The 25,183-nt window shown below is 42.0% G+C and overlaps 1 protein-coding gene across 11 annotated transcripts in view; it reads left to right on the forward strand.

The window, feature by feature from the left end:
* Positions 1-25,183, forward strand: part of ARID1B (AT-rich interaction domain 1B) — a 437,019-nt gene that overhangs the window by 335,017 nt on the left and 76,819 nt on the right. For 10 of the 11 annotated variants that reach the window (XM_055391577.2, XM_063707979.1, XM_063707978.1 and 7 more), the window contains one exon: positions 2,701-2,790. The exons of the other annotated variant lie outside the window; for it this stretch is intronic. In XM_055391577.2, the coding sequence (XP_055247552.1) occupies positions 2,701-2,790 (90 nt within the window). The remainder of the gene's footprint in view (positions 1-2,700; positions 2,791-25,183) is intronic. 11 annotated transcript variants of the gene reach the window in all.

The following is a 25,183-nucleotide window of genomic DNA, read 5'->3' on the forward strand; positions in this document are numbered from 1 at the left end:
TGGTTCACTGTGCCCAGCAGTATGCTCTTTAAAAATTATTACCACACTTTGTTTAAGAGGTTTTACTTGTGACCAACACATGTCATATAAAAATCTGTAATTTTGAAGGTGTTTATTGAATTCGGTTGGTTCGGAGGGCTCTGAATTTTCTTCTTTACGTGGGCCAAGGACACAAATGAGTCTTCTGTATCACTTTCTCAAATGCGTTTTCTGAGTCATCATCTGCTGTGACGATGTTTAAACTATGCCTGTGGAAGATCAAGTTGTTTCTTAGTAACTGTAGTTACTGAATCATAGTAACTATGACTTAGTAGTTATGAAACTATGGTAGAAAGATAGGGAGTAAAGGAAAATGAATAAGATGGTTTGGGTGGATCTGTATCATGATAAAGCTCTTGTATCTTTAACAGAATGAATTTGGTATGTGAATATTCTCATGCTTTAAAGGGACATCTGTCTTAGAATTGCGCCACACAACCAGAAGTGCTGCTTGGCTGTGGCGGTATTTTATGAATCATGGGATGCATTACTTACTGCCTTTTTTATTTCTACTTGAAATACTGTGCATAAGAGCAGTGCCTCGGGCGTGCACCGTCTAAGCCACGGTGCCCTGTGTTCACATAGAATTACTGTTTGTTTTTACTGTCATGAGTCTATGAATCCAGCCTGTCATGCAGAAGTGATCCTGATAATGTAAGCACTTACTGTCTTGCTGCAGCTGATTCCCCAGTGACATTTTAAAAAGTCAGTATTTGGCTGCAGAGTGCTTTAAATTTCTAAATGGACTATAGATTGGAGGCCTTAGGGTATTTCATAGGAAGCACATGACCCTGCAGTGAGCACACAGCAACTTTTGTGAATCTGTAGCCAAGTCGGTGACCAGTATTTACCCTTGAAATTGTTTTGGTTCAGAATGTTAAGTGTTTTTTACTTTACATTTAATTATTTGGTACTAGTACTAATTTACTACAAATGTCTGAAACCAAATGGATACTTAACGAAGTCTATGCTGTTTGTCCAGGTCTTTTATCCCGACTAGTTATGGTTCTAATGTAAAAAGCAGCTTCTAGTGGTGACACAGTGCATATTTCTCAGTGTCTGTAAATTCAAGTCTTTGGTTTTCAGTTAATCTGAAAATGAGAGTGGCAGTTGCACACTCAGGAACGCTCAGAAATACATAAACAAGTTTTGCGTTCTTCTCTAAACAAAGCCTAAACCCCTGAAAACAATTGTTTTATAGTAATATTTTAACAGCTATTTATATCTGTTATCTAAACTGAAAATCATATTCCTGACCCTCTGACTGCCACAGATACCCCGTGATTAGACTTAGTAAGGAGTGACAGTCCTGAGAGATTCTGGGACCGTGTCCTGCCTGGCCACATGGGTAACAGACCCATCTTGTGGAACCACAAGAGGGTTGGTTGTTGTACATCGTCAAATACCAGGCTTTGTGCCGAATGTGCCCTGACCTTCATGGGGGCGAATTGGTGATGATCTTTAGGACATTAATTTTTTTCTTTATTATTTGTAATTCTTTTGAGCACTATGCCGACTGTGAAGCAGTGGGTCTGATGGAGTCAGAACAGTTAGCCTGATCCAGCCGGGGTCCCAGGACCACCGCCCCAGAGGACTATGCAGTGTTCTTTATGTGTGTGTGTGAGTGTATTTGTGTTTCCAATTTATTGAAGCAAAGAGGGAGGGTAGAAGATAAAATAGCATGGTCCTCATGTCACGAGAGCTAGTTAGTGCCTTGAGGACTGTGCTAAATTCAGCTGCTTTTTAAATTCCGTTACATTTTTAGTCTTAGAAATGCATCTAAACCTCTCAGCCAAAAAGTGAGTTGAGATCATCAGCTACCTCTGATGATTTTTAAATTTCAAAATCTCATCTCCTGTCTTCACATGACTCATTATCTCTCTTTTATCAATATAGTAAGAAGTATCTTCCTTTAAATAATATTCTCAGATTATGACTTATTAAGTATTTGCTATGTTCAGAGAGGGATTGAAGGAATACAGATAAGATTCCTGTCTTAAGGAGTTTACATTATATTTGGAAAAGACAAACTGAGCATACACTTCAAACTGGAAATTAAATAGATGCTATTGCTGTATTAGCAATAAAGATCAAAAGAGATGCAGAATAATAGTCCCTTCTTTAGTGATCATGTATACTGCATTTTATAGTAGTATGTTTTTTGTTTCTTAATGGAGGTCTTCTAAGTTTATGTTAAATCTCTGACCGACTAATGATGAAGATGTTTTAGAAGTCTATTGATATTACTGTACTGATTGGATATTACCTTGAGTAATTGTTGGCCACTCTGCATGCCTGCCCACCTGGAGACTCACGTAAGAGTCAGGAGGATGAGTTTCACCCAGCTCTCCTACGTTTTCTTAAATGCATTGAAGAAGTGTGTGTCAAGAAATTTCAGCTACAGATTGATTCATATATGAGTTTAGGAACTCATTCAGTAACAACCTTTCAGCAAGTGTTTAGCTAAATATGTTTATTCATGTTTCCTCTTTGTTTCCCAGGGAAGAGATGAACTATTACACTCTGAGCTATGTCTTTTTTTAATGGGGCTATACCTTTTGTGATCATAAAAATTAAATGTGGCTGTGTCTTGGTTTTGCATGACTGCATTATTAATGCAAAGGGTTCCCCCATCTCCACTTTCCCTCCTGTGTTTTACAGGTAGTCAGATGCCTCCACAGCCACCCGGGAGCCAGTCAGAATCCAGTTCCCATCCCGCCTTGAGCCAGTCACCAATGCCACAGGAAAGAGGTTCGTCTCCAGTTCATGTCTTACATGCCTATAGTGCTTTCAGGCAATAAGGCGTACGTGAGTTTGCCTACCTATGCACCTCCTTATCGTTAATTTTTTTAAAGGATATTATGTTTTCTTATCAGACGGAAGAAATAAACAAAAGCCCTTCCAACAAATATGGAGAGGAGGGAGGATGCTTTCTTGTAGGTTGGGTGAAGTTTGGTCAAAGTACAGTTCAAGGCCCAAAGAATGTGTGTGTCCATATAGCACCATGAAGCATGGTTCACATATGACTGTAGTCTGGTATTTGGTCTAGCTATGTAAAAATAAATGTGAATGACTCAACTAGGGTATCAGTCCCAATGTGTGTGTGTGGCGGTTGGGGGTGGGGGGTTGTGTGTGTTAATACTGGTTATTCCCTGATATTTAATAGTAAGATTTTAAACCCAGAGCAAGACCCTGTCTTAATAAATGGTAATATCTTAGAACTGGAGCAGACCTAAAAGTTTCTATGGCCCAGTCACCTAAAGCAACTGGGGAGTGTAGCGGTTAGGTGTGACTTTCCTTATTCTCAGGAGCTAGTTAGTGCCAGTCCCAGAAAAAAAGAATATGGGCTTTTCCTGAAACCTTTGGAGAGAAGTGGCCCCACATCTGCCAGTGCTCTTGACCTTTAGCTCAGTCCTGCCTGTCATCCCTGCCGTGCATTTCTTACTGCCTTGCAGAGACCTTAAGCCCACCCATATTTACCTCTGTCTTCATTATCCCTTGGAGTAGTAAAGCTACTCTTGGTGGTGGTGGTGGTTTTAATCCAGATTGGTGTATTCTGGAGGTACAAGAAGCCTACCTGTGCACCCCTGGTGCGGTGGCAGGTCACTTCCCTTGCTGTGGGGCAAGGCTTGCCTGCTCCATCCCACAACAAACGAGAGAGATACTGCTGTCCTGCACTCCGCTCCTCTCTCACACAGGCCCAGAGGCCAGAAGTTCCCACCTTGGCAGCTAATATGTACTGGGCTCCTGACCCCTACTGTTTATAATTATTTGTATATGAGTTGTAGAGATGATGATTTGTTTCTGATTAGAATTATGAGGTTTAAGTTATTTTACATGTTACAAACTCAGCAACATGTTTAGAAACTAATGTCAACGAAAAGATAGATTTGCTTTCTCTACATATCATTTGTGTTGAATGTTTCAGAGGGATAAAATGAATTTTTCATTTTCTAATACCATTACATATATAACTTCTTATTATAATTTAAGGTATAGTCGATAATATAATGTTTTAATAATGGAATAGTTCATGGTTTTTAAACTTTACAGTGTGTGAGAATCACCTGGAGGACTTGTTAAAAGAGATTCCTGGGCCCCACCCCCAAGTTTCCAATTCAGAAGGTTTGAATTGGGACGTTTAAAACCTCCATTTTTGGCAAGTTCTCAGATATTGCTGATGCCAGTGGTTTGAGGACCATACCTTGAAAACCACTGCCTTCTAATAGTACAATAATAGGTTTTTGAGGTGGGAGAATCACCTGAGCCCATGGAGGTCGAGGTTGCAATGAGCTGTGATCACACCACTGCACTCCACCCTGAGCAACAGAGAGTGAGACCCTGTCTCAAAAAAATAAAAATAGATTTTAATAATTGTGTGAATATGTGCATTTGTTTCCCTAAATTCTCTACTGTGACCTGCTCTAAATCATCCTTTTATCCCATATCATCTCTCTAAATTGCTTGATCTGTGTTAACTCCTCATATGGCTCTGGTCATCTTGAAGGCATTATAGAAGTTCATAGTGTACTGGTGCCAAGCAAGCGTGATTCTTACTAAAATCCTTTTTTTGGTTGTGAGTTGCACCTGTGTTGTATTGTTGGGTCACTGTGGGGGAAAAGGAAATTGTCTTGCACTGGGTGCCTACTCGGGTCAGGCAGAGAACTGAGATGAAGATTCACCCCATAACCCTGTAACATCACTCTCACTGGTACAGTTCTTTTTATTTTAACAAGTGTTAAAGGGTAAAAGTTCCCTTATTTGAAAGTCTTAAAATTTTAACCTTTATTACTAAGAAGAAAACAAAAAGAAACCCTCTCAGATCCTTGAACAATGTCTTTCCCAACCCTTTCCAACAGATACGTGTTTGGGAAATTGGGCAATGTAGAAAACCAGATGTGAAAAACAGGACAACAATTAGGAAACTTAGCTAAATCAAACTTTTAACTTAAATTGATCCACTTTCAAGGCAAAATCTAGGCTCTTTAGTGGTACCACTGTATGGAAATTACCATGTTAATATGATTATTGTTTTTCCTTCGATTGCCTTTCTTATATGTAGTGTAGTTTGGGTAACTGATACCAAGTACGTAACAAGCTGGGTGGTTATAATGACCACTTCTTTTTTTTTTTTTTTTTTTTTTTTTTTGGAGATGGAGTTTCACTCTTGTTGCCCAGGCTGGAGTGCAATGGCACGATCTCAGCTCACTGCAACCTCTGCCTCCTGGGTTCAAGCGATTCTTCTGCCTCAACCTCCCAAGTAGCTGAGATTACAGGCATGTGCCACCATGCCCGGCTAATTTTGTGTTTTTGGTAGAGATGAGATTTCTCCATGTTGGTCAGGCTGGTCTCCAACTCCCGACCTCAGGTGATGTACCTGCCTCGGCCTCCCAAAGTGCTGGGATTACAGGCATGAGCCACCACACCCGGCCATAACCATTTCTTTCAAATAGTAAATATAAATTATATAAGTTGCTAAATGTGAATTGATTTTTATGAATGTGATCTCTAAACCTCCTCTGAAAGACTGTGAGAGACATTATTATATTGTTATAGTTTGTTTTCACACTGCTATAAAGGACTACTGGAGACTGGATCATTTATGAAGAAAAGAGATTTAACTGACTCATAGTCCTGCAGGTTGTGCAGCAGGCATGGCTGGGGAGGCCTCTGGAAACTTCCAGTCATGATGGAAGGTGAAGGCAAATTTAGCACATCTTACATGGCAGGAGCAAGAGGAAGAGAGTGAAAGGGGAGGTGCTACACCCTTTTAAACAACCATATCTCGTGAGTTCTCATGAGATAGCACTAGGGGGATGGTGCTAAACCACTAGAAACCACCCCCATGATCCAATAACCTCCCACCAGGCCCCACCTCCAACATTTGGGTGGGGACACAATTCAACATGAGATTTGGGTGGGGACACAAAGCCAAGCTATATCACTGTGCATTCCCTTTTGTGTGTGTTTGTTGGTTAGGCAACACCCTGAAAAGGAAAACTTTCTATTTTAAAATGACTGTTATGTTAGAAGATGCTTTGCCTTGCATGAGTGAAATTTCCTCCAGCACTGGGTAGCAAGGCTTTAAAGAAAATGGCTTTATTATTTATTAAAACTTAGGAAGAAATGTTAGCTCCTAATAACCTTTGATCAAGTGCCACCTGATCAGGTGTCTAAATGACAGTGACTTTAATGCTTTGGCACAATAATAGAAACATCTGTTTGTTGGACCATCATTTGGTATGTACCAGCAGCATACACAATGGAAAGCAGATCTAAGAAAACTCTTACTAGGAAATCCCCCAAAATTCATTCCCCCATATTGGAAAGTAACTTAACTTTGTTTTTACTCTTACAGTTGATATATACCTACCTTGTTTAGGGAAGTGCTGAAAGAAACAGGCCAAGAAATACATTAGTGAGTTAGTATCTTTATTTAAAACGAGTATGTCAGACTGGGCACAGTGGCTCACACCTGTAATCCCAGTACTTTGGGAGGCTGAGGCGGGTGGATCACTTGAGGTCAGGAGTTCGAGACCAGCCTTACCAACATGGTGAAACCCCGTCTCCACTAAAAACACAAAACATTAACCAGGCATGGTGGTGTGCGCCTGTAGTCCCAGCTACTCAGGAGGCTGAGGCAAGAGAAACGCTTGAACCAGGGAGGCGGACGTTGCTGTGAGCTGAGATCACGCCATTGCACTCCAGCCTGGGCAACAGAGCGACACTCCGTCTCAAAAAAAAAAAAAAAAAAAAAAAGGGTATATCATGGAAACCATAGACCCTGATAGAAAAGGTAATGACATTGCTTCTGTACTGCTAAGTGCTGAAATAACCACATTGAACAGTTCTGTTTATACTTAGTTTGTTTTAATAAATAGGATTCTGATAATATAGTAATAGTCCACCATATACGTACTTTCTTTAATGTACCCACAGGAGATAACATTTTCTTTAATGGCACGGAATCTAGAAACACATTTGCACAGAGACAAGAGATGATGGAGAGTGAGAGATGATGCAACCTACTTCTCTCTAGAGGTGCAGTTTTCTGAGTTCTCCCTCCAAGTCCTCATGGGGCAGTGATGCTGGCAACACTGTCTTGGAGCCTAAGTCCCCCCAGTCTCAAGTAGCTGAACCCTTGCTCTGATCTTTGTTTTCTACTTGGTCCTGTGTTCCCATTCAGGAAGAGCATATGTTAATAAACCATGTACCCTGTGTGTCAGAGGTTCTGCAAACCTCTGGTGACAGCAAGGTCAGTGAAGTGCCCAGCTTTCCTGACAGCAGTCCTTTGTAAACCTGCAGTCCCCGTCCCCACCCCATCTCTTTTTCGGTGCCCATTTTATCTGGTGGTTTTGGTATTGAGTTTTGTCACAGGACATCAGTCACAAATCCATTTCCCCACATTGTACACAGATGAAAATAACTGTGAGTTTCTACAGTTGATATTTTCTATGTATAAAAGGTATTTGTGCAAGTAAATATGGATATGGCATCATAGGTTACAAATGGAGGGAAAACTTTAGATATTTATTGGGCTCTCTCCTCTCTTACATAGTATTGCCTCCTCTACATCTTCTGTTTTCCAGTATAAAACTTGATTTAGTATTGTGCTGCTGGAAGTTTTCTTTGTTTGTTTGTTTGTTTGTTTTGTTTGTTTTGAGACAGAGTCTCGCTCTGTGACCCAGGCTGGAGTGCAGTGGCGCAATCTCAGCTCACTGTGAGCTCCGCCTCCCGGGTTCACGCCATTCTCCTGCCTCAGCCTCCCGAGTAGCTGGGACTACAGGTGCCCGCCACCACGCCCGGCTAATTTTTTTGTATATTTTTATCAGAGATGGGGTTTCACCATGTTAGCCAGGATGGTCTTGATCTCCTGACCTCGTGATCCGCCTGCCTCTGCCTCCCAAAGTGCTGGGATTACAGGTGTGAGCCACCGCACCCGGCGGAACTTCTTTTTAACTAAATAAAGAAAATTAGTTCAGATTTTTTGGCCTTTACTTCTTCATTATGTACATGAATTTTAAAGAAAAACAGTAAAAACCTCAGTTTAGTATTCTGTTGTAACACATTTGCCATTGGTTTTTATTTTAAACCTCTCTGTAGACCTCATATGGCATTATACAGAAATGTTACTAAATCACCTTGCCAAAAAATCAAGCAGTGTAAATTAGGCCACCGAAGGCATTGGAGGAACAGTTCAGATAACCTTAAAATACTGAAATGAATCTTACAAAAATTGTAGGTGACCAGTTCACGTTTGTTTTATCCTTATTTCTTAATCTTTATATGTCTTGAAATTCAAAAAGAAAAATAGGAAACGGCTTATTAATAGGTTGTCCTCTTCGGAAGTCTTGGAGGGAATACGGAATAGTCATCTGAGTAGATAAATAAGTATAATAATTATTAACATTAAAGTTACTACATTTTTCACCCCAGTGACACGTTAAGCTTAATGAAACTAACAAATGCCCTTCTAGTTTATTGGATTAGCAATTAGGTGAAAATGCTGAAAGAAAGCTTATTTATTTGGACAGATGTAGAGAGGTCAAAATTAATTTTTCGAAAACCTTCTAATTGAATTCCCTTTTAATTTCACAGTGGTGTCTAGTTAAACATTCATGTTAATGCCGGTGGTTTTCTGAAGGTCTGAACTAGATCTGGATTCCCAAAATCAACACAGGTTATTTAACCCTTGTTATCTAGTAAGCCAGCAGGGACTTTCCTAGTGTAATCCCATAGTATTTGAATAATTAGAAGGTCATAATGAGGATTTAATTAGTCCTTGAGATATGCTGAAGCAGAACCCCTAAGAACTTCCCCTTTCGGACACAGATGCGAGCAGAATGGATGCTGCTCCAGGACTGTGAGCCAAGAGGAAATGTATTCTGTTGCTGGAGGCAGTTCTCTGGCACCATTGTGTGGCCATCAGATCGGTGCTGAAAGCATCTTAGGTGAAATCTTCCAGAATTACTGAATAACAATCCCCCCAACCTTCATTTCTGCCCACTTTCCAACCTACACAAGGACTGGCTTTTCCTCTCCACTGTTGAAAAAGAGGAGTTGTAGTCAAAGCACGCTGTACCTGATTGAAAATTGGCTTTTGCTTTATCAGTGACACCAACATTAGGTGAGCTGGGCGAGTTGTGTATTTTCTCTATAGTTCTATAGAGAAAATAGATAACAAAATTTTGTGTTGTTCTAAGCCTCTGGTATTTTGTCCAGCCAAACATAGGGATCTTGACAGCTGTTTGTCAGCAGAATCACAAAAATCTCATCTTTGGAATCTGATGTTCACAGAGGAATATTTATCAGTAGCTACATTTTTGTAAATACAGACAGTGCCATTACCCAGCAAAGTGTGTAGCAGATGGGGTATGATCAGGCATTTCAAGGTTCTTTTTGTGTACTACCACAAAAAGGTGAATCAAAATTTCTATACTTCAAAAGTCTGAGGTTTCAAAATTACATATTTTGTTTAGACTGAATAGTCTTCATTATTGAATATTTCATTATTCAATATGTCTTCATTTTTTATATGCTGCTTCTGTTATTAACCCCGAATGTTAACTGCCTTGGTATAATTTTATTCCTACTAATTAATGGTATATTTTAGCTTCTTTACAAAGTCTGAGTAGAATTCCTTATCAGATTTCGAGTCACATTCTGTTTGCATAGTGCACACCTTTTGGCTGCGGGCACATCTTTCTCTTACCTTTTCCTGCAATCAGGGGAAAAAGAATGAATTCAGTGTCTTCCTATGAGTTCGACTGAGCTTCCCCAGGGCCTGCGTGGCCGTCGGTGTTCATCCCCTGCCAGGGACCCCCATGTCGGCAGCAGGCTGGGGCTTCACAGATGCTCAGCAGAGACTGAGCCGAACAACTAAAGCCATCCAGCTCTCACACCCTGTCAAAGCACAGGACAACCGAACTAGAAAATCTTTATTGTTGTGGAATTAAGAAAGCTTACAATGTTACCAATAAATACTGTATGTCATTTGCTGTAACACAGTGTTTGTCCCTCTGAACTCACTGTTAGTATTTTGATCTTACACAAGATTAAAGCTACTGCTGCTGCTCCCCCCTGCCTCTGTTCTTCCCAGATGCATTTCCATGACTGCACAGCTGTACTTACAGTGGGTGTCAGTATGAGCCATAGCCCTTGCACCTGGAGCCTGGCACTAAATGGATTGTGCTGAGTCCCCTCCCCAACCCCAGCCGTGCTCTTTATGACCCAGGGGCATTTAGATAGAAATATGTAAAATTTTGAAATTTTTTTACTGTTGTCAGCTAGTTTTATGGTGATATTTATACCAAAAGTTATTTTTTAAATGTGAAAATTACTCTTGAATATCTTAATTGACCTAATTCCTTAATATTCAAGAATAGATTAACAAGTCAGTACTGAAATGAAGGAGACCACCCAGATAATTGTTAAGGAGTTGGAAGTGGGGTTTGATACTTTTTTCTGTTTTTGCAACCTACGGAAACCGTTTTGTTCTTCTTTCTATTGGATTCCCGGTTGTAAGTGTGACAGTAAATCTGCAGATGCTGAGATGTATCGTAAGATATACTGGTTGTCAGAAAATATTCTCTTAATCTACCTTTCTAGTTTTAAAGAGTAAATGTATCATTTTCCTAATGTATGCTGTGTAAGTTTGTAGATCAACCTGGTAGGGCATCAGCAATAATCTACCCTCACCCCCAGATGCAATTAACTTAGCCTCCGCTCTTAATTGAAGATCCCTTCTTTGTGATGTATGAAAGATGAAAATAAACTCAAATGGGAGGCTTTATACAAAAGAGAATATCTAGACACCACTCTGGAAAGCTGCTTCTAATTTCTTCAGCCTCAGAACTCTGCCTCTGTGCTAGACTGTGGACCAAGCCAAAGCTAGTCAGTAATGAAGGCAGTCATGGCACAGGACTTGTGTCAGGTTTATTAAGTTCCTTTTAAGCCAGCTATCCAGAAACAGGTTCATCCCAAAGCTGGGAAAACAAATGTCACACACAATAGGAGTCCATTTATATTCATTGAGGAAGCATCAGTCTAAATTTTAGAACATTTTAAAAGAAGCATATTTTGTTACTTTTGTTATATGCAGTAATTTTTTGAATTGCCAATTAAAGTGGGCTTTTAATACTTAATACTTATTTGTAATTGGCTCATTATTCTTCATTGAAAGTATTTGAGAACATCTGGATCTTAGGTAAATTCATTGATTTATAACAACACTTTTTCCTGTTCCTTTTGTGTTTTTTCTGTGTCAGTGAAAAACCGTTGTCTTTTTCCAAAGCCAAAAATTCAGAAGCCATCCTTGATGCGTTTTTCTCCCCCATCTGCCCCAAACTAATTAGTCACTAAGTTCCACCAACTCTTCCCCAGTAGAGGTTCCCACACACCCCTTCTCCATACCCACTATCACCACTCTAGTCCAGACACCTAGTTAACCTCACAGCCTCCTCGCTGTTCCTCCTATCCCCAGCCTCATGCCTTTGAGATCATATTCCACCTCCTCAGACCGGTGAGAGCATGTCATTCCTCACCATCTATGCCTTTAGTCACTTGCCTGTGCCTTGGATAAAGGCGCACTGATCTATGTGGTCAAGGGGCCTGTCCTTATCCAGCCCCGGCCTCCTTTGCTGGCCTCCCTGTCATCACACTGCTTTCTCTCTCAAACACCTGCCACACTGAACCTCTTGGGATCTTTATATAAACCCTTCTCTCCAACTGGAACACTTCTGCAGCCATCCCACCTCAGCCACACCCCCACCACCCCTGTGGGTCTTCTTACCTTTGTATTTTGTCCTAATTCTTAAGGTCCTCAGCCTGGCTCTTGGTAGGTGCTTGAGTCAGTGTTTGTTGGGTGAACAAATGAAGGAAGCATAACCAGTCACCGTGCTGCCCCTATGGGCTAGGCACCCTCTGAAGCAGCCCAGATGTGTACAGTGTTGGTGACCCATTAACAGCTGGGATTACAGTTGATTCGCAGTTGAACCCTGTTCCAGACTCTAGAACTCTGCGAGTGGAGGGACCGTGGCCTTGTCAGTTTCAGAACTCCAGGGCCTCATGTTTTACCTGCTGCTTCTCATTTTAATCTGCAGGGACTTTGGAATCAGAAGATCTGGGTTTAGGTACAAGCTTTATCACTAACTAGTTTTGTATCTTTGGACTATTTGTGAAATGAGGATCATGGATATATTGCGCAATTCAAATAAGATTTTGTATCTAACAGTAAAAACTGCAAAGCACCGTGAACATAGTAAATGTAAGATCAGGTTCAGATACCTCAGGTGAGACCTGGGTCGAAAGCCTTAAAAAGTAGTTTATTTGCTTCTCCAGCGCATAGCGACTTACATACTTTGTCTTTTTCCTCAGCACTGAAGCGGACTTTTGCAGCTAAAACTTAAAAGATTTGTGTAAGGAATGACTGGATCTTCTGTCCCCATCTGTCATCTGGGTGCTCAGTCTGACCCCTCCCCGGACTCTCATTTGCCCAGTGAAGGTGGTATAAGTTTCAGGACCAGTCAGTAGCGGAAAGGAGTTTGTGGGGTGGATGGGGACAGCTTAGAGGTTGCTGTGCCCGGCTGCAAGTATCAGGCTCTGTGGTAGTGGGGAAGGAGAGGGAGTAGTTTTGCCAGTTAACCTAACAGCACAGCTGGTGCGGCGCGGGGGGCCTGGGTTAAAGCCTTGAACGGGCCATTAGTTTCTGTCTTCTTCAAAGTAGTTCATGCTGTGAAGAGAGGAAGGCAGGCAAATAAACACTGAACGTAGTTAAATGTAACGAGAATATTTTTTTAAATCTATTTTTCTCTCCAAATGGGGATGTGACACCTATTTGTGAAGAGAAATGCCTCTGCCTGTCTTTCTGGGTGGAGACACTGCAAAGGTGGTGTGGTATGTAACCGTGGCACACACACATGGCAAAGCAGCTTTTATTGAACTGGCTTGAAGAGACAGATGCCAACATGAATATCAATTGTCCATGTGCCAAACGAAAAACGTGCTTGCTTTTCGGTGGCTTCTGTTGCCTTGGACGTCTTGTTGGTATCCTGACAATGCTGTAGTTCTCTGCTAGCTGATGAGGCACCTTTGATGAAGAAATTAAATTTTTCTGTAATTGATTTTGTGCTTTCCTGTATGGGCCTGGCCACGCACGCTTTCTGTCTTTGCTGATTTCTCTTTCATGGGTAGGATGAATGGTGACTTGGGTTTCATGCTTGACTCTGCTTTTTCCAACAGGATTTGAAGTTTCTAATGCTTACATTGCAGAATTTGCTGTGTCCCATGTAGAGGAAAAGAATACATGATTGGAGGCTAAACAAGATCCATGTTAAAATTCCTCCCAGTTTTATTTCCCCAAATTTCCTAGTTTTGCTTTCACTTTTTATTTGACTTTGTTTCTAACTCAGTTTTGTAACACCCTTCAAACTTAGACATAGGTTTTCATTGGATGGTACTTTAACTGGACCCATCCCTGGCGATTTTGGAGCTTTGACAACATTGCCCTGTTTAAGTTCATGGAGCTTCATCACTGTTGCCTTTATGTCGTCTACCCCCAAATATGCTTTAAGGACTAAGTTTACTCTTAAAATTAAATACAGTTTCATTCTATTTTTGAAAATTTCTAAAGTTAGGTCTCTCTCTTATCCAGGGAAGAATTTTTCTGTATTCCTACTATACAAAAATATTCATTTTTTCCTTCTTTTATATAGAAGATGTGATTTGCTTATAAGGATGTCATAAATCAGTTTCTTTAATTTTTTTTTGTCTGCTAAGGTTTAGAAAGCAACATTGGATCTTTGCTATAAAGATTATCTCTTTTACAAATAAGAGAATCATATATAGTTTTTTTTGTTTGTTTTTTGTTTTTTTTTTTGCTGAGGTGGAGTTTCACTCTGTCGTCCAGGCTGGAGTGCAGTGGCGCAATCTCTGCTCACTGCAACCTCCACCTTCTGGGTTCAAGCAATTCTCCTGCCTCAGCCTCCCGAGTAGCTGGAACTATAGGCACATGTCACCACGCCCGGCTAATTTTTGTATTTTTAGTAAAGACAGTGTTTCACCATGTTGGCCAGGCTGGTCTTCAACTCCTGCAAGTGATCCACCCGCCTCAGCCTCCAAAAGTGCTGGGATTACAGGCATGAGCCTCTGTGCCTGGCTCACATATAACATTTTATAAACTAGGGAAAGTCTCCGCTAACCAAACCACAGATAGGACACTGCTGCAGAACACACTGGAAAGGTCTGGAAAACTCACTTATCTAAGAATAACACAGGGACATGTTTTAGAAATGCTAGTTTGTTTACCACTGGGTCTCAAGCACCTATGACAATGACTGGCTTGTCATTAGGCCAACTAGGCCAGTTTTGCAAGAGGGCAGTGAAGGGATTTCTTGTTTTTAATTCATAGAAGAAAAATGTCTCTTGGCTTAGTCTTTAACACAGGTCTCCATAATAGAGATTGAAGTAGCGTTTTTCCTAGACTTACGCGAACACTGCTTACATTGCCATGTAACAAGAATGGATTGTTGGAATAGGAATTTTTCACTGATGCTAATATTACTATTCACAGGAGAATGCCCCTAAATAAAACAGTCCTTTCAAAATGCAGACTGAATGACTCCAGGGAATATCCTGGCAGCCCACCACTACCCCTGTCTTTAGCTATTAGATATACAAAATGTGGAATTCAAACAATTATCAAATTGTATTAGAATCCATTATCTAAATTAACACCATGTAACGCTGAAATGAACTTGAGGACAAGTGATTCGCCTCTTAGCATGTGGTGGAAACGCGCTTGCCTGGGTCGGGCTCATACCCTCACACAAGCTCTGGGGCAGCAGAACCTGCCAGGGCACCATTTCCTAGGCCAGGGTCCTGCGTGCTCTAACTTACAGCTAGAAAGGGAACGGTCTTCTCTTTTTTTTTGAGACAGAGTCTCACCCTGTCCCAGGCTAGAGTACAGTGGCACGATCTGGGCTCACTGCAACCTCTGCCTCCCAGGTTCAAGTGATTATCCTGCCTCAGCCTCCCAAGTAGCTGGGATTACAGGTGTGCACCACCACACCCAGCTAACTTTTTTTGTATTTTTAGTAGAGACCGGGTTTCACCATGTTGGCCAGGCTGGTCTTGAACTCCTGACCTCAGGTGATCCACCCACCTCAGCCTCCCAAAGTGCTGGGATTACAGGCATGAGCCACTGTGCCCGGCCAGGAATGGGTTTCTTAGTTCAGACTGGTTTTCCTTTAACCCCCACAAAAAACCTAATGGGTTGTTTCATCCATTAAGACAAATGTTTATCAAGCTACTCACTGCCATGGGTGCTTGAGATCCCATGGTAACCAGAAGTCAGGGCCCTTCTCCTCACATTGAGAGTCTATTCAGGTACTCGATGGGGATTTTGAGATCTCTCTCTGTCTCTCTCTCTCTCTGTCTCTGTCTCTCTCTCTTTCTTTCTCTCTCTGCGCCCCCCACACCCCCCACCACCCGCCACCCCACAAGCAAACTCTGGGGAATCTGCCAGATCAGGAAGGATGTATACTGCTTCTTAGGCCGCCCAGAGCTAATCAGTACTATAGCTGTTGGTTGAGTGGCCTAAAACTGACAAGCTGAGCTTTTCTGAGCCAAATAACATGGTCGGCCAATTATTTCTGGAACCATTTATCTGGAAGGGCACAGGGCTTTCTGCATAGTGAGCTAAGTGAGGCAGGATCCCCCTGAGCTCTAGCTGGCCTTGTAGAGGAGGCGTGGGACAGGCAGGCCCAGCCTGGAGCCACCACTCCCTAGGGGCAGCCTCGGAAGGCATGCCAGGAGGCTCACAGGTGTGGCATTGCACCTCCAGAGATTAACCACCATCCAAGGACTTGCAGCATTTTCTGGCTTCACTGATGAATGGTTTGTAGGGAAACCCGGCAAGAGAAATTAGTTTGGAAACTTGGAGTCAGGAAATAAATGGTAGATTGCATTAAAAATAATATGAATAATAGTAGCTATCATTTATTAAACCTCTAGTGTGTGCAAGCACTGAGCTGTGTGCTTTACACATTTTCTCGTTTAATCTTACAAGGTAGGCTCAGTTATCCACATTTTTCAGAAAAGGAAAGTGATGCTTTGCAGTTACTAACGTGCCCACAGCTGCTGAACTAGTAAGTGGTGAAGACACGATTTGGCCCAGGCAGTTGGTCTGCAGAGCCCTCACTCCTCACAGCTTCGCAGTGGCTGTGGAGATGGACAGGGTGGATGCGTCTGATAGATATTTAGGCCATGGAAATAATCGTGCTTTCTGGCCTAGTAGACTCGTTTTTCTTCCTTGCCTTGCTGTCAGCTATCAGTTGTTCCTTCTCACAACAGTCCTTTCTTGGACAGCTGTCTCCTTTTCCTCAGAAATGATTCTTTGAAAACACCGTGAGATGAAGAACGAAACAATCCAATTTATTAAGCCGCTTTTGTAAAGTAAGAACAAATGGGTCTGAATGAAGATGGTTTATTTTTCACATGTTTTTGGTTCTAACTCTATGCCAGATACCTTGCTTGGGCAGATGAGAGGAGAGTGTGTTTTAAAGCCTCCAGAACTTACAGTCTGGCGAGAGAAACAGTTGCACAAAAAACAATAGCAGTGTGCTAACTGCACGGCCACAGCTAACATACGTGGTGCTTTTCATGCTTATAAAAGTGACTGCTTTCCTGGAAGGGCAAGGAATGTCATGGAAGATAGCACTAACAGAGTCATACAGAACAGGTGCACATCAGCTGTATGAAGGCAAGTGGCCTTCTAGGCACACCTGTAAAAACAGCTGCACCAAAGGACACAGCACACCATCTTGTTTTTTAAGCTATGCCTCCCATTAGTGGATCTTTCCATGATATGTAAAATATCAGAGTGCACTGTACATAATAAGGGTCAACATTGTTCTGGAAAATGTAGAGTGTATGTGAATAGTATATGTAAGTATGTAAACATATGCACATTGGATCATGACATAAAATATGTCTCTAAAGTATGGATTGTTGAAAAAAAAAGTTTGAAAGTGGCCTCACAAATCAACCTCTGTGTGCCTCACTGTCTTTAGGTTGATTTGAAGCTGAAATGGGCTAATAATGAACAAGCTGTTAGCATATAATATATGCTCATTAAAGATCAGCTGCTCATAGGCCAGGGAATGGCACCTTACCTAGAACCTGAGAATGCAGATTTGCTAAGTTTATACGTATTTGCTGAGTGACTGGATGTGCAGGGACTTGCAGGTCTGAAGCAACCCAGGGGCTACAGGGAGCTCAGAGCCTAAGTGACGGAACCAGAATGGGAGTACCCGGTGACTGCGTGTCCAGGGTAGGGCGGCAGACTCGTGTGCTGGGCTAAGTTAGGCCTTCAGCCAGTTGAGGAGTCAAGAGACAGTGAATGATTTTTGAATGAACACAGATATCTGAGAGATGCAGAAGGCGGTTCAGTGCCCAAGTGTAGGCACCAGCCTTGGGCACAAGCAGAAGATTTTCTTCTTAGAGGAGGAAAACCAATAAGCCTGGGGCCTGGCTGGAGATGCTCAAAGCTTAGAGGGCAGGAAGTCGTCAATGCTGGCTTTTCTTGTGGTGTGGGTGGTCATTTCTTGATAGTTGGTAGCTGGGCTACAGATGGTTTGAAGAAGTTAAAATTCTAAACCAGCCAAGTAAAAGGGTACCTCCAGTGACCTCTAGACTCAACTGAATGCAGGAACTTTAGTTTCCAAGTCCATGCCTTGGGACATCCACTTTGGATGACACCCACTGGTCGCAGTGGAGCCTCTCAGAAGCTGTCTGGCCAGATTTGCCCGGGTCTTTCCTACACGTTGTTTAGGTCTCAGCTGAAATGTGACTTCTTCGAGGAAACCTTCCACCATCCCAGTCTAAATTGGGTCTTCCCCTGATACTCTCATAGCACCTGTGCTGCTTTTATTCTCCACGTCACGCACCGACTTTGAGTTATTTGTCAGATGTCTGTGTCTCCCGCTGGAATGTTAATTCCATGAGGGTAGATGTTGCCTGTGCTTGGCTCATTCATGCCCCTGGCACCTCGTGAATGACCAAGAAATGGAAGAGAAAGGAGGTGGTATTTAGTTGACTAAGATGTTACTTTTCTTGTCTCATATAAAGTTATAAGTTGCTTCGTAATTTTAGTTCATTATTTTTCCCTATTGATAGGCTTTTATTTTCTGTTCAACTAAAATTTCAGTTCCTCGAGGGCAAGGATCACATCTTTTGCTTTTTAAAAAATACTTTCTTATTCTTACCACAGTTTCGAGAATGTTAGAGTAAAATAGGTGCATGCTGGTAGAAGATTTGTGTGACATTACTGTGGATTGAGTTACCAGTTTGATAGCTCAGATGGAACCCCGCGCAGTGACTAAAGGGCTCACAGAATCAGTATAAAGGCAATAGTAATGCCTTTGTATAGCGTTTTCACGGTGGTTTTCAGTTTAGCAAAGCATTTTTGCATGGATTTTTCTTATTTGACTCTCAGGGTGAATGATCTTGTAAGCCAGAGCAAGATGTGCGTTCTTCACTTTACACAAAGGAGCCTGTGGACCCACACAGCAAATGGGAGACGCAGCCTCTAAACAGATCTGCTTCCAAACAAATCCATAGGGGGTGTGTTTCTCCTACTCCACTACCTTAACTTCTCTCTAAGGATTTTTCTTTTGCTTGATTTTTTTTTCCCCTAAAGGGCAGAAAGGGTAGTCTGGTTTTAACATCAGAAGGGTATCTCTGCATTTGGAATGTGGTAGTACAAGTTCGGTGACTGTATGAGCATACAGTGCAGGACTCAAAACTAGGAAATTCCCTGATCAGAACCCTGGTGCAGATTTATGTTACGGATGAATATATTAATCATATTTTCATATGAGGTTTCGAGGAAACTTTATTTTGTATCATGTAGATAATATCTAATTTAGTGCTTTGTCTAAAGGTTGAATTTTCCCATGTTAGATATTTACTTGGGACCCTGTAATTCCATAATAGATTTAGTAATTCAATATACTTTCACAATATACAGGAAATTCATTTTATATTTTCTGAATTTCCCTAAATTCAGAAAGTGTGGTACTCTAAACTCAGATGGCTTATGACTAGAAAAGGTCACACCTTTTAAAGACGCAGCTGCGTTCCCTCAGCTGTCAGGCTTGCTATTCGCAAACTCTGTTACAAGACACCATCTTAGAAGAACGTTCTGAAAAAAGCAAGATGCAATCAAACAAATATGTCACCATAAATAGGAAGAAAAGTCTTAGTTGAAATGTGATTTCTTGGGAAACATTTTGAAATGTATTTCTTTCAAAAATAAAAATATAACAAAACAAGAAAAGAACTACCTTCGAAATAAATATACTTGGAAATTGCAGACTTGATTTACATTTCTTCCTAGGAAAGAAAAACGTTTAAACCAGAATCATAGACACCTATAGCTGGAAGTGCCCCTACAACTATTGAGCGCAGGTGAGGAAACTGAGGCCAAAAAGGTGAAGTCACTGGCTAGAATCTGCACAGCAGACTTGGAGGCCAGGATGAGATCCTCGCCCAGTGCTCTCTTGGTTACCATGCCACCTGTCCTGTACCCTCGTTTGAATCTATAATAGTGACAAGAACTGGGCGGGCGGATCACAAGATCAGGAGTTTGAGACCAGCCTGGCCAATATGGTGAAATCCTGTCTCTATTAGAAATACAAAAATTACGCCTGTAATCCCAGCACTTTGGGAGGCCGAGGCGGGCGGATCACAAGGTCAGGAGATCGAGACCATCCTGGCTAATATGGTGAAACCCAGTCTCTACTAAAAATACAAAAAAAAAAAAAAAAAAAAAATTAGCCAGGCATGGTGGCAGGTGCCTATAATCCCAGCTACTCAGGAGGCTGAGGCAGGGGAATCGCTTGAACTCAGGAGGTGGAAGTTGCAGTGAGCCAAGATCGCGCCACTGTGCCACTACACTCCAGCCTGGGTGACAGAGTGAGACTCTGTCTCAGAAAAAAAAAAAAAAAAAATACAAAAATTAGCCAGGCATGGTGGTGCACACCTGTAGTCCCAGCTACTCAGGAGGCTGAGGCAGAAGAATCACTTGAACCTGGGAGGCAGAGGTTGCAGTGAGCCAAGAGTGCTCCACTGCACTCCAGCCTAGGCGACAGAGCAAGACTTCATCTCCAAAAAAAAAAAAAGCTACTGCTTGTTGAAAGCTTCCTGTGAGCTGGCCCTTTTATGCATGTTTATGTCCGTTAATCCTCACTACAACCCTATGAGGTAGATATGATTGCCCCCATTTTACAGATGAGGAAACTGCTAATAGACATGCATCGTTTCTGTATTTAGGATGAATAGAAATACTTCATTTTTAGCTAACTTCTGTCTTCTAATTTTTTATCAATTTGTTTAGGAGATTATGGCAATATTCAATAACTTTTAAAAATATCCATAATGGAATACTTTTTTAGTAGGATTAGCTAGTGTTGGCATTTAATTGTGATTTTCTATTATGTGTCATGTACCTACCTCCTAACTGGTCTTCTCACGTGTAACCTTTCTCTTCCTCTTCAATCCTTTCTTCATGATGCTTATTACAGTAGGGTTAGCTTTCAAAAATGCAACAGGCATGGTGGCCCACACCTGTAGTCCCAGCTAATTGGGAGGCTGAGGTAGGAAAATCACTTGAAGCCAGGAGTTCGAGACCAGCCTAGACAACATAGAGATACCCTGTCTCAAAAAGAAAACAAATGCAAGTCAGGTCATAACATTTCCTCTTACGGCAATATATGGTCTATGCCATTATTACACTAACTGAAAGACCAGCTTTTCACAGGACTGCAGATACAGAGGTTTGGGTGAGCCATGCAGCCATTCATCTGTTAAGAGGAACTGTACCTGCCAGATGAAATACTTCATATATTCAAGAGAGAGAGCGTGACCAATAGAAAAAGAGGCAAACGATATAAACAGACATTTATAGAAAAGGAAGTAAAGACAGTTGTTTAACATGTTCACATTTACTCTTGATAACCAAAATAAAAACACAATCACAAATTATAAAATATCTCTGAAAGAATTCATTGAAAAACCATTTGCCTTTGGCCAGGGGAACTCTGGCAGGAGACAGGGATGTGAGAGGTACTTCCCATAATACACCCTTTTTAACCCTTTATAATTTGTATACAGTTACCCAAGTGCTGGAGTAATGTGGATTCCAGACATTTAAATTAAAAACATGTAGAAATAAAAACTTGTTCATCCCAGCTGGAAGCTTCATCTGAATTTATAGGCTATCCAAGTGAAAAGATACTTTTGGGAGTTTATAAACCAAACATTATAACATTATAATGTCTTAACTTTTTTTGTATATCATTGTATATCACATCACAGATTATAGGACACTTTGACATATTACCTCAGTTGATCCTCACAGGATCCGGGACTGTGGCTCAGAAAGGTTATGATTTGCTTAAAGTCACACAGCAAGCTGTATTCAATACCCACTGCAGTCCATTTATTTACATATCTGTCTCCCCTACTAGACTCAGAGCTCATGACGCAAACAAGACCACAATCTACGCCTTCCATTCCCAGTCCACTGCCGTTAGATGATGCTAGCTTAGAAAGGAGTCAGGGAAATGTGTCAGCTTCCTCTTTCATGGTCTTGGGGACACAGGGAAAGGGGTGAGTCTCACCAAAAATAGAAAACAAGATTTCAGGAAGCTCTTTTAAGTGGTGCCATTGCAAAAGTAAATAATACAAAGAAAAAAATAGCTTTCAAGTTGTAATTTCTATGTAAGGAGGTAGATTCCACACCCAGTTGAACTTTGTCGCTAAGGTATGGGAAATTGATACTGTGAAGCAGCCTCATTTGAATTCGCTTTTTAATTCTACCTCCCTTTGGAAACTCCATCTCCTTTTTGCAAATGTGATTTTATGTGAAATGCCAGTGACAATTGAGATAGTTCAAGTGGAACACTACATATGTATTTTTAAGGACTGAATAAATAGAAAAAGAAATACCTTGTCTAGGTAAGAATTCTTAGCACTCATTTGAACAAACCTTAAGCCTATAATGAGTGTCACAGAGGCCACAAAAACTTAAGAGTATCGTATACTGCTGGGTGCAGTGGTTTACACCTGTTATCCCAGCACTGTGGGAGGCTGAGGCAGACAGATCATTTGAGGTCAGGAGTTCGAGACCAGCCTGGCCAACATGGTGAAACCCCGTCTCTACTAAAAGTACAAAAATGAGCTGGGCATGATGGCATGCACCTGTAATCCTAGCTACTCAGGAGGCTGAGGCGGGAGACTCACTTGAGGTTGGGAGGCGGAGGTTGTAGTGAGATGAGATCGTGCCACTTCACTCCAGCCTGGGTGACAGAGTAAGACTCCATCTCAAAAAAAAAAAAAAGAAAGAAAAAGAATACAGTATATTATCAGAGCTTCCAAACCCTTTGGCATGGACACCTTCATGGTTGGAGTGAAATTTAATGCTAATTAAAGGGCCTGTGTTATTTTCCTTAACTAAGGAAGAAAAAGTAATCGTTCTTTTCAAAGAAAGTAAGGGGAGACCCACATGATCTCTATGAAATTGAAACACATTTTTTTATTAAACAGGACTCTATCTGAAACACTTGAGAATTTTATAGTAAAGCTTAGATAAATATTTCATGTAACATCTTAAGATGCAATCATTCATAGTAATTTTAGTGCTCTGATTTCTGTTTGTTTTCAGATTGAAAAAGCAAATGTTTTCTATGATGGTTTATATCTGGAAGCTGCCAATTGAGCCCAATTTCATAAGGCTTATCTTTATAAATAAGTTAAATAGGATAATAAGAAATAGTTCAACTTACTTTTATGTCTATCTCTTTAAACAGAAGCAATGTTAGACTATATCTCTTTTTTTATTGAAATGTAAACTGTGGCCACCTTTGTAAATACAATATGCCATTTAACCTCCTTAAGCCAAACTTAGATCTGGGATTATCTTACCCTCCAGCTGCCTCAGTGGACTTTCTTTCGAAGCTACTGCTTTAGGTTCTCCTGGAGCAGAAACCTGCCCATCTCCAGCTAGAGCCTTCACCTGGTAACGTGGGCCCCTCTCCCGAACACAAAACCCTGTGTTCTGAGAGTTGTTTTTCAAACTGTCCTTTGTTAGTGTGCTAGATGGATAACGTCAGCTTTTTCTCAAATCTATCTTGATTTGGGGTCCTCTTTGTCCTAATGAGTATTTCACAGCTCCGTCTATGAACTCGCTTCCATTTGCCTGGACTCCTGAGAGTGGATGTACCTGGCCTTCCAGTGACGCATAAAGATGTGTTTTCTTTATCCATTTGAATCATCTACCCACCAAGCACCTATGTGTCGTACTCAGCACTCTGTTGGCCGCATGAAGAATTTAACATCCATTCATTTTTTTGAAAAGCAATAGTTTTGTTAACCACCACGTCCCACACACTCTGCTAGGCACCAAGGATAGTGAACCCAGGTGTGATCCTTGCCCTCATGGAGCTAATGTTTTAGTGGGGAAGAGAGATGATAAGTGAGCCAAAATAAAATAAAGTGATTACCAGTGATTATGAAAAGTGCTATGAAGGAAGGTGAGTGGGAAAGGGCAAGGGTTGGCGTGACCTCTGATCGGGTGTCGAGGGAGGGCTGAGGGATGAGAAGGACCCAGCAGTGTGGAGAGCAGATCGCGGGCGAGCCGGGAGGAGGGAACGGGGGAGAGAGGCTTTGCTGAGGGAATGAGCACGATGTTGTCTTCTAGGAACTCTGGGACCTGCAGTGCAGTGGAGGGGGAGAAAGCTCTAGGAAACGGGGCTGAAGGGAGAAAGGCAGCAGCCAGAGCTCACGAGGTCTCACAGACAGGGTCACGTGTGCATTTTATTCTAGCGCCAGTGGGAAGCCTTGATGATGTTTTGTTTTGTTTTGTTTTGTTTTGTTTGAGATGGAGTCTCACTGTATGGACCAGGCTGGAGTGCAGGGGCGCCATCTCAGCTCACTGCAACCTCTGCCTTCTGAGTTCAAGCGATTCTCCTGCCTCAGCCTCCTGAGTAGCTGGGATTACAGGCACCTGCCACCGTGCCCGGCTAATTTTTGTATTTTTAGTAGAGACAGGGTTTCACCATCTTGGCCAGGCTGGTCTTGAACTCCTGTCCTCGTGATCTACCCACCTCGACCTCCCAGAGAGCTGGGATTACAGGCGTGAGCCTCCACGCCCAGCCAGTCTTGATGAGTTTTATGCAGGGGAGAGATATGCTCTCATTTCCTTTTGTATTCCTGAAAGTTATTCTGGCACCTTTGAGGAAAATGAACCAAAAGGAGCAAGACTGGGGTTAGCAAGGCTGAGTGGTCGGTGGTACAGCTATGGTGTGGGCAGGAGAAGACACAACTGGGGCTGGCTTTGGTAGAAGTAGAAATAAGGAAGAAGTACCACGCACGATCTGTGTCGGAGCGGAGTCACCAGGACGTGCTGATGGATGGATCACACTTAGAGGAAAGAAGGAAAGGGTGGCCTTGTGGGCGTCCCATGTGTCTGAGGGAGCATTTGGAGGAGTGGCAGTACCAGTTACAGAGGTAGGTAAGTCTCAAGACCCAACAGGTTTGAAGGAGAAAGTCAAAGGTTCTACTGCGGCGCAGCAGAATACAGTGCAAGCCTGCAGTTGTTTGCAGTTGACCTGTAAGGGGTAGTGCAAGTCAGGTATTCAGAAGTCTGCAGGCTCTTTAGGAGCCAAGTTTAATGGTTACTGCTTGAGGACACCAGAGGGGAGAAAAACAGCTCTGTGCAGGGAAGAGCTGGTACCGTGGGTCTGACGGGTGGGATCTTTGAGTGACCAGAGAGCTGCATCCCACAGATTGGGCAGGGAGCAAAGGCTTGGAGCGGGCACGCACGGCATGGCCAGCCTTTCAGGGGCAGAGGGTTTGCAGTACAGCAGTCGGTCACTGTTGCTTTTTGTAGGGATTTTATCTGCAAGAGAGGTTAAGGTCATTTGCCTTTTCTCCCCCTTCTCCCCTCCCTACTTGAAGTCCACAAGCCATTGGCTTCCTGGGAATCCTCTTGGGAATTCAGGGTTAGGACCAGGGTTTCACCAGGGCACCTTCCAAACCGTCCACGCTGAATTGAGATGTCTTTAGCTATTTTTTAGGAGACTCT

This window comes from Gorilla gorilla, chromosome 5, assembly GCF_029281585.2.
Source record: "Gorilla gorilla gorilla isolate KB3781 chromosome 5, NHGRI_mGorGor1-v2.1_pri, whole genome shotgun sequence".
Lineage (NCBI taxonomy): Eukaryota > Metazoa > Chordata > Mammalia > Primates > Hominidae > Gorilla > Gorilla gorilla.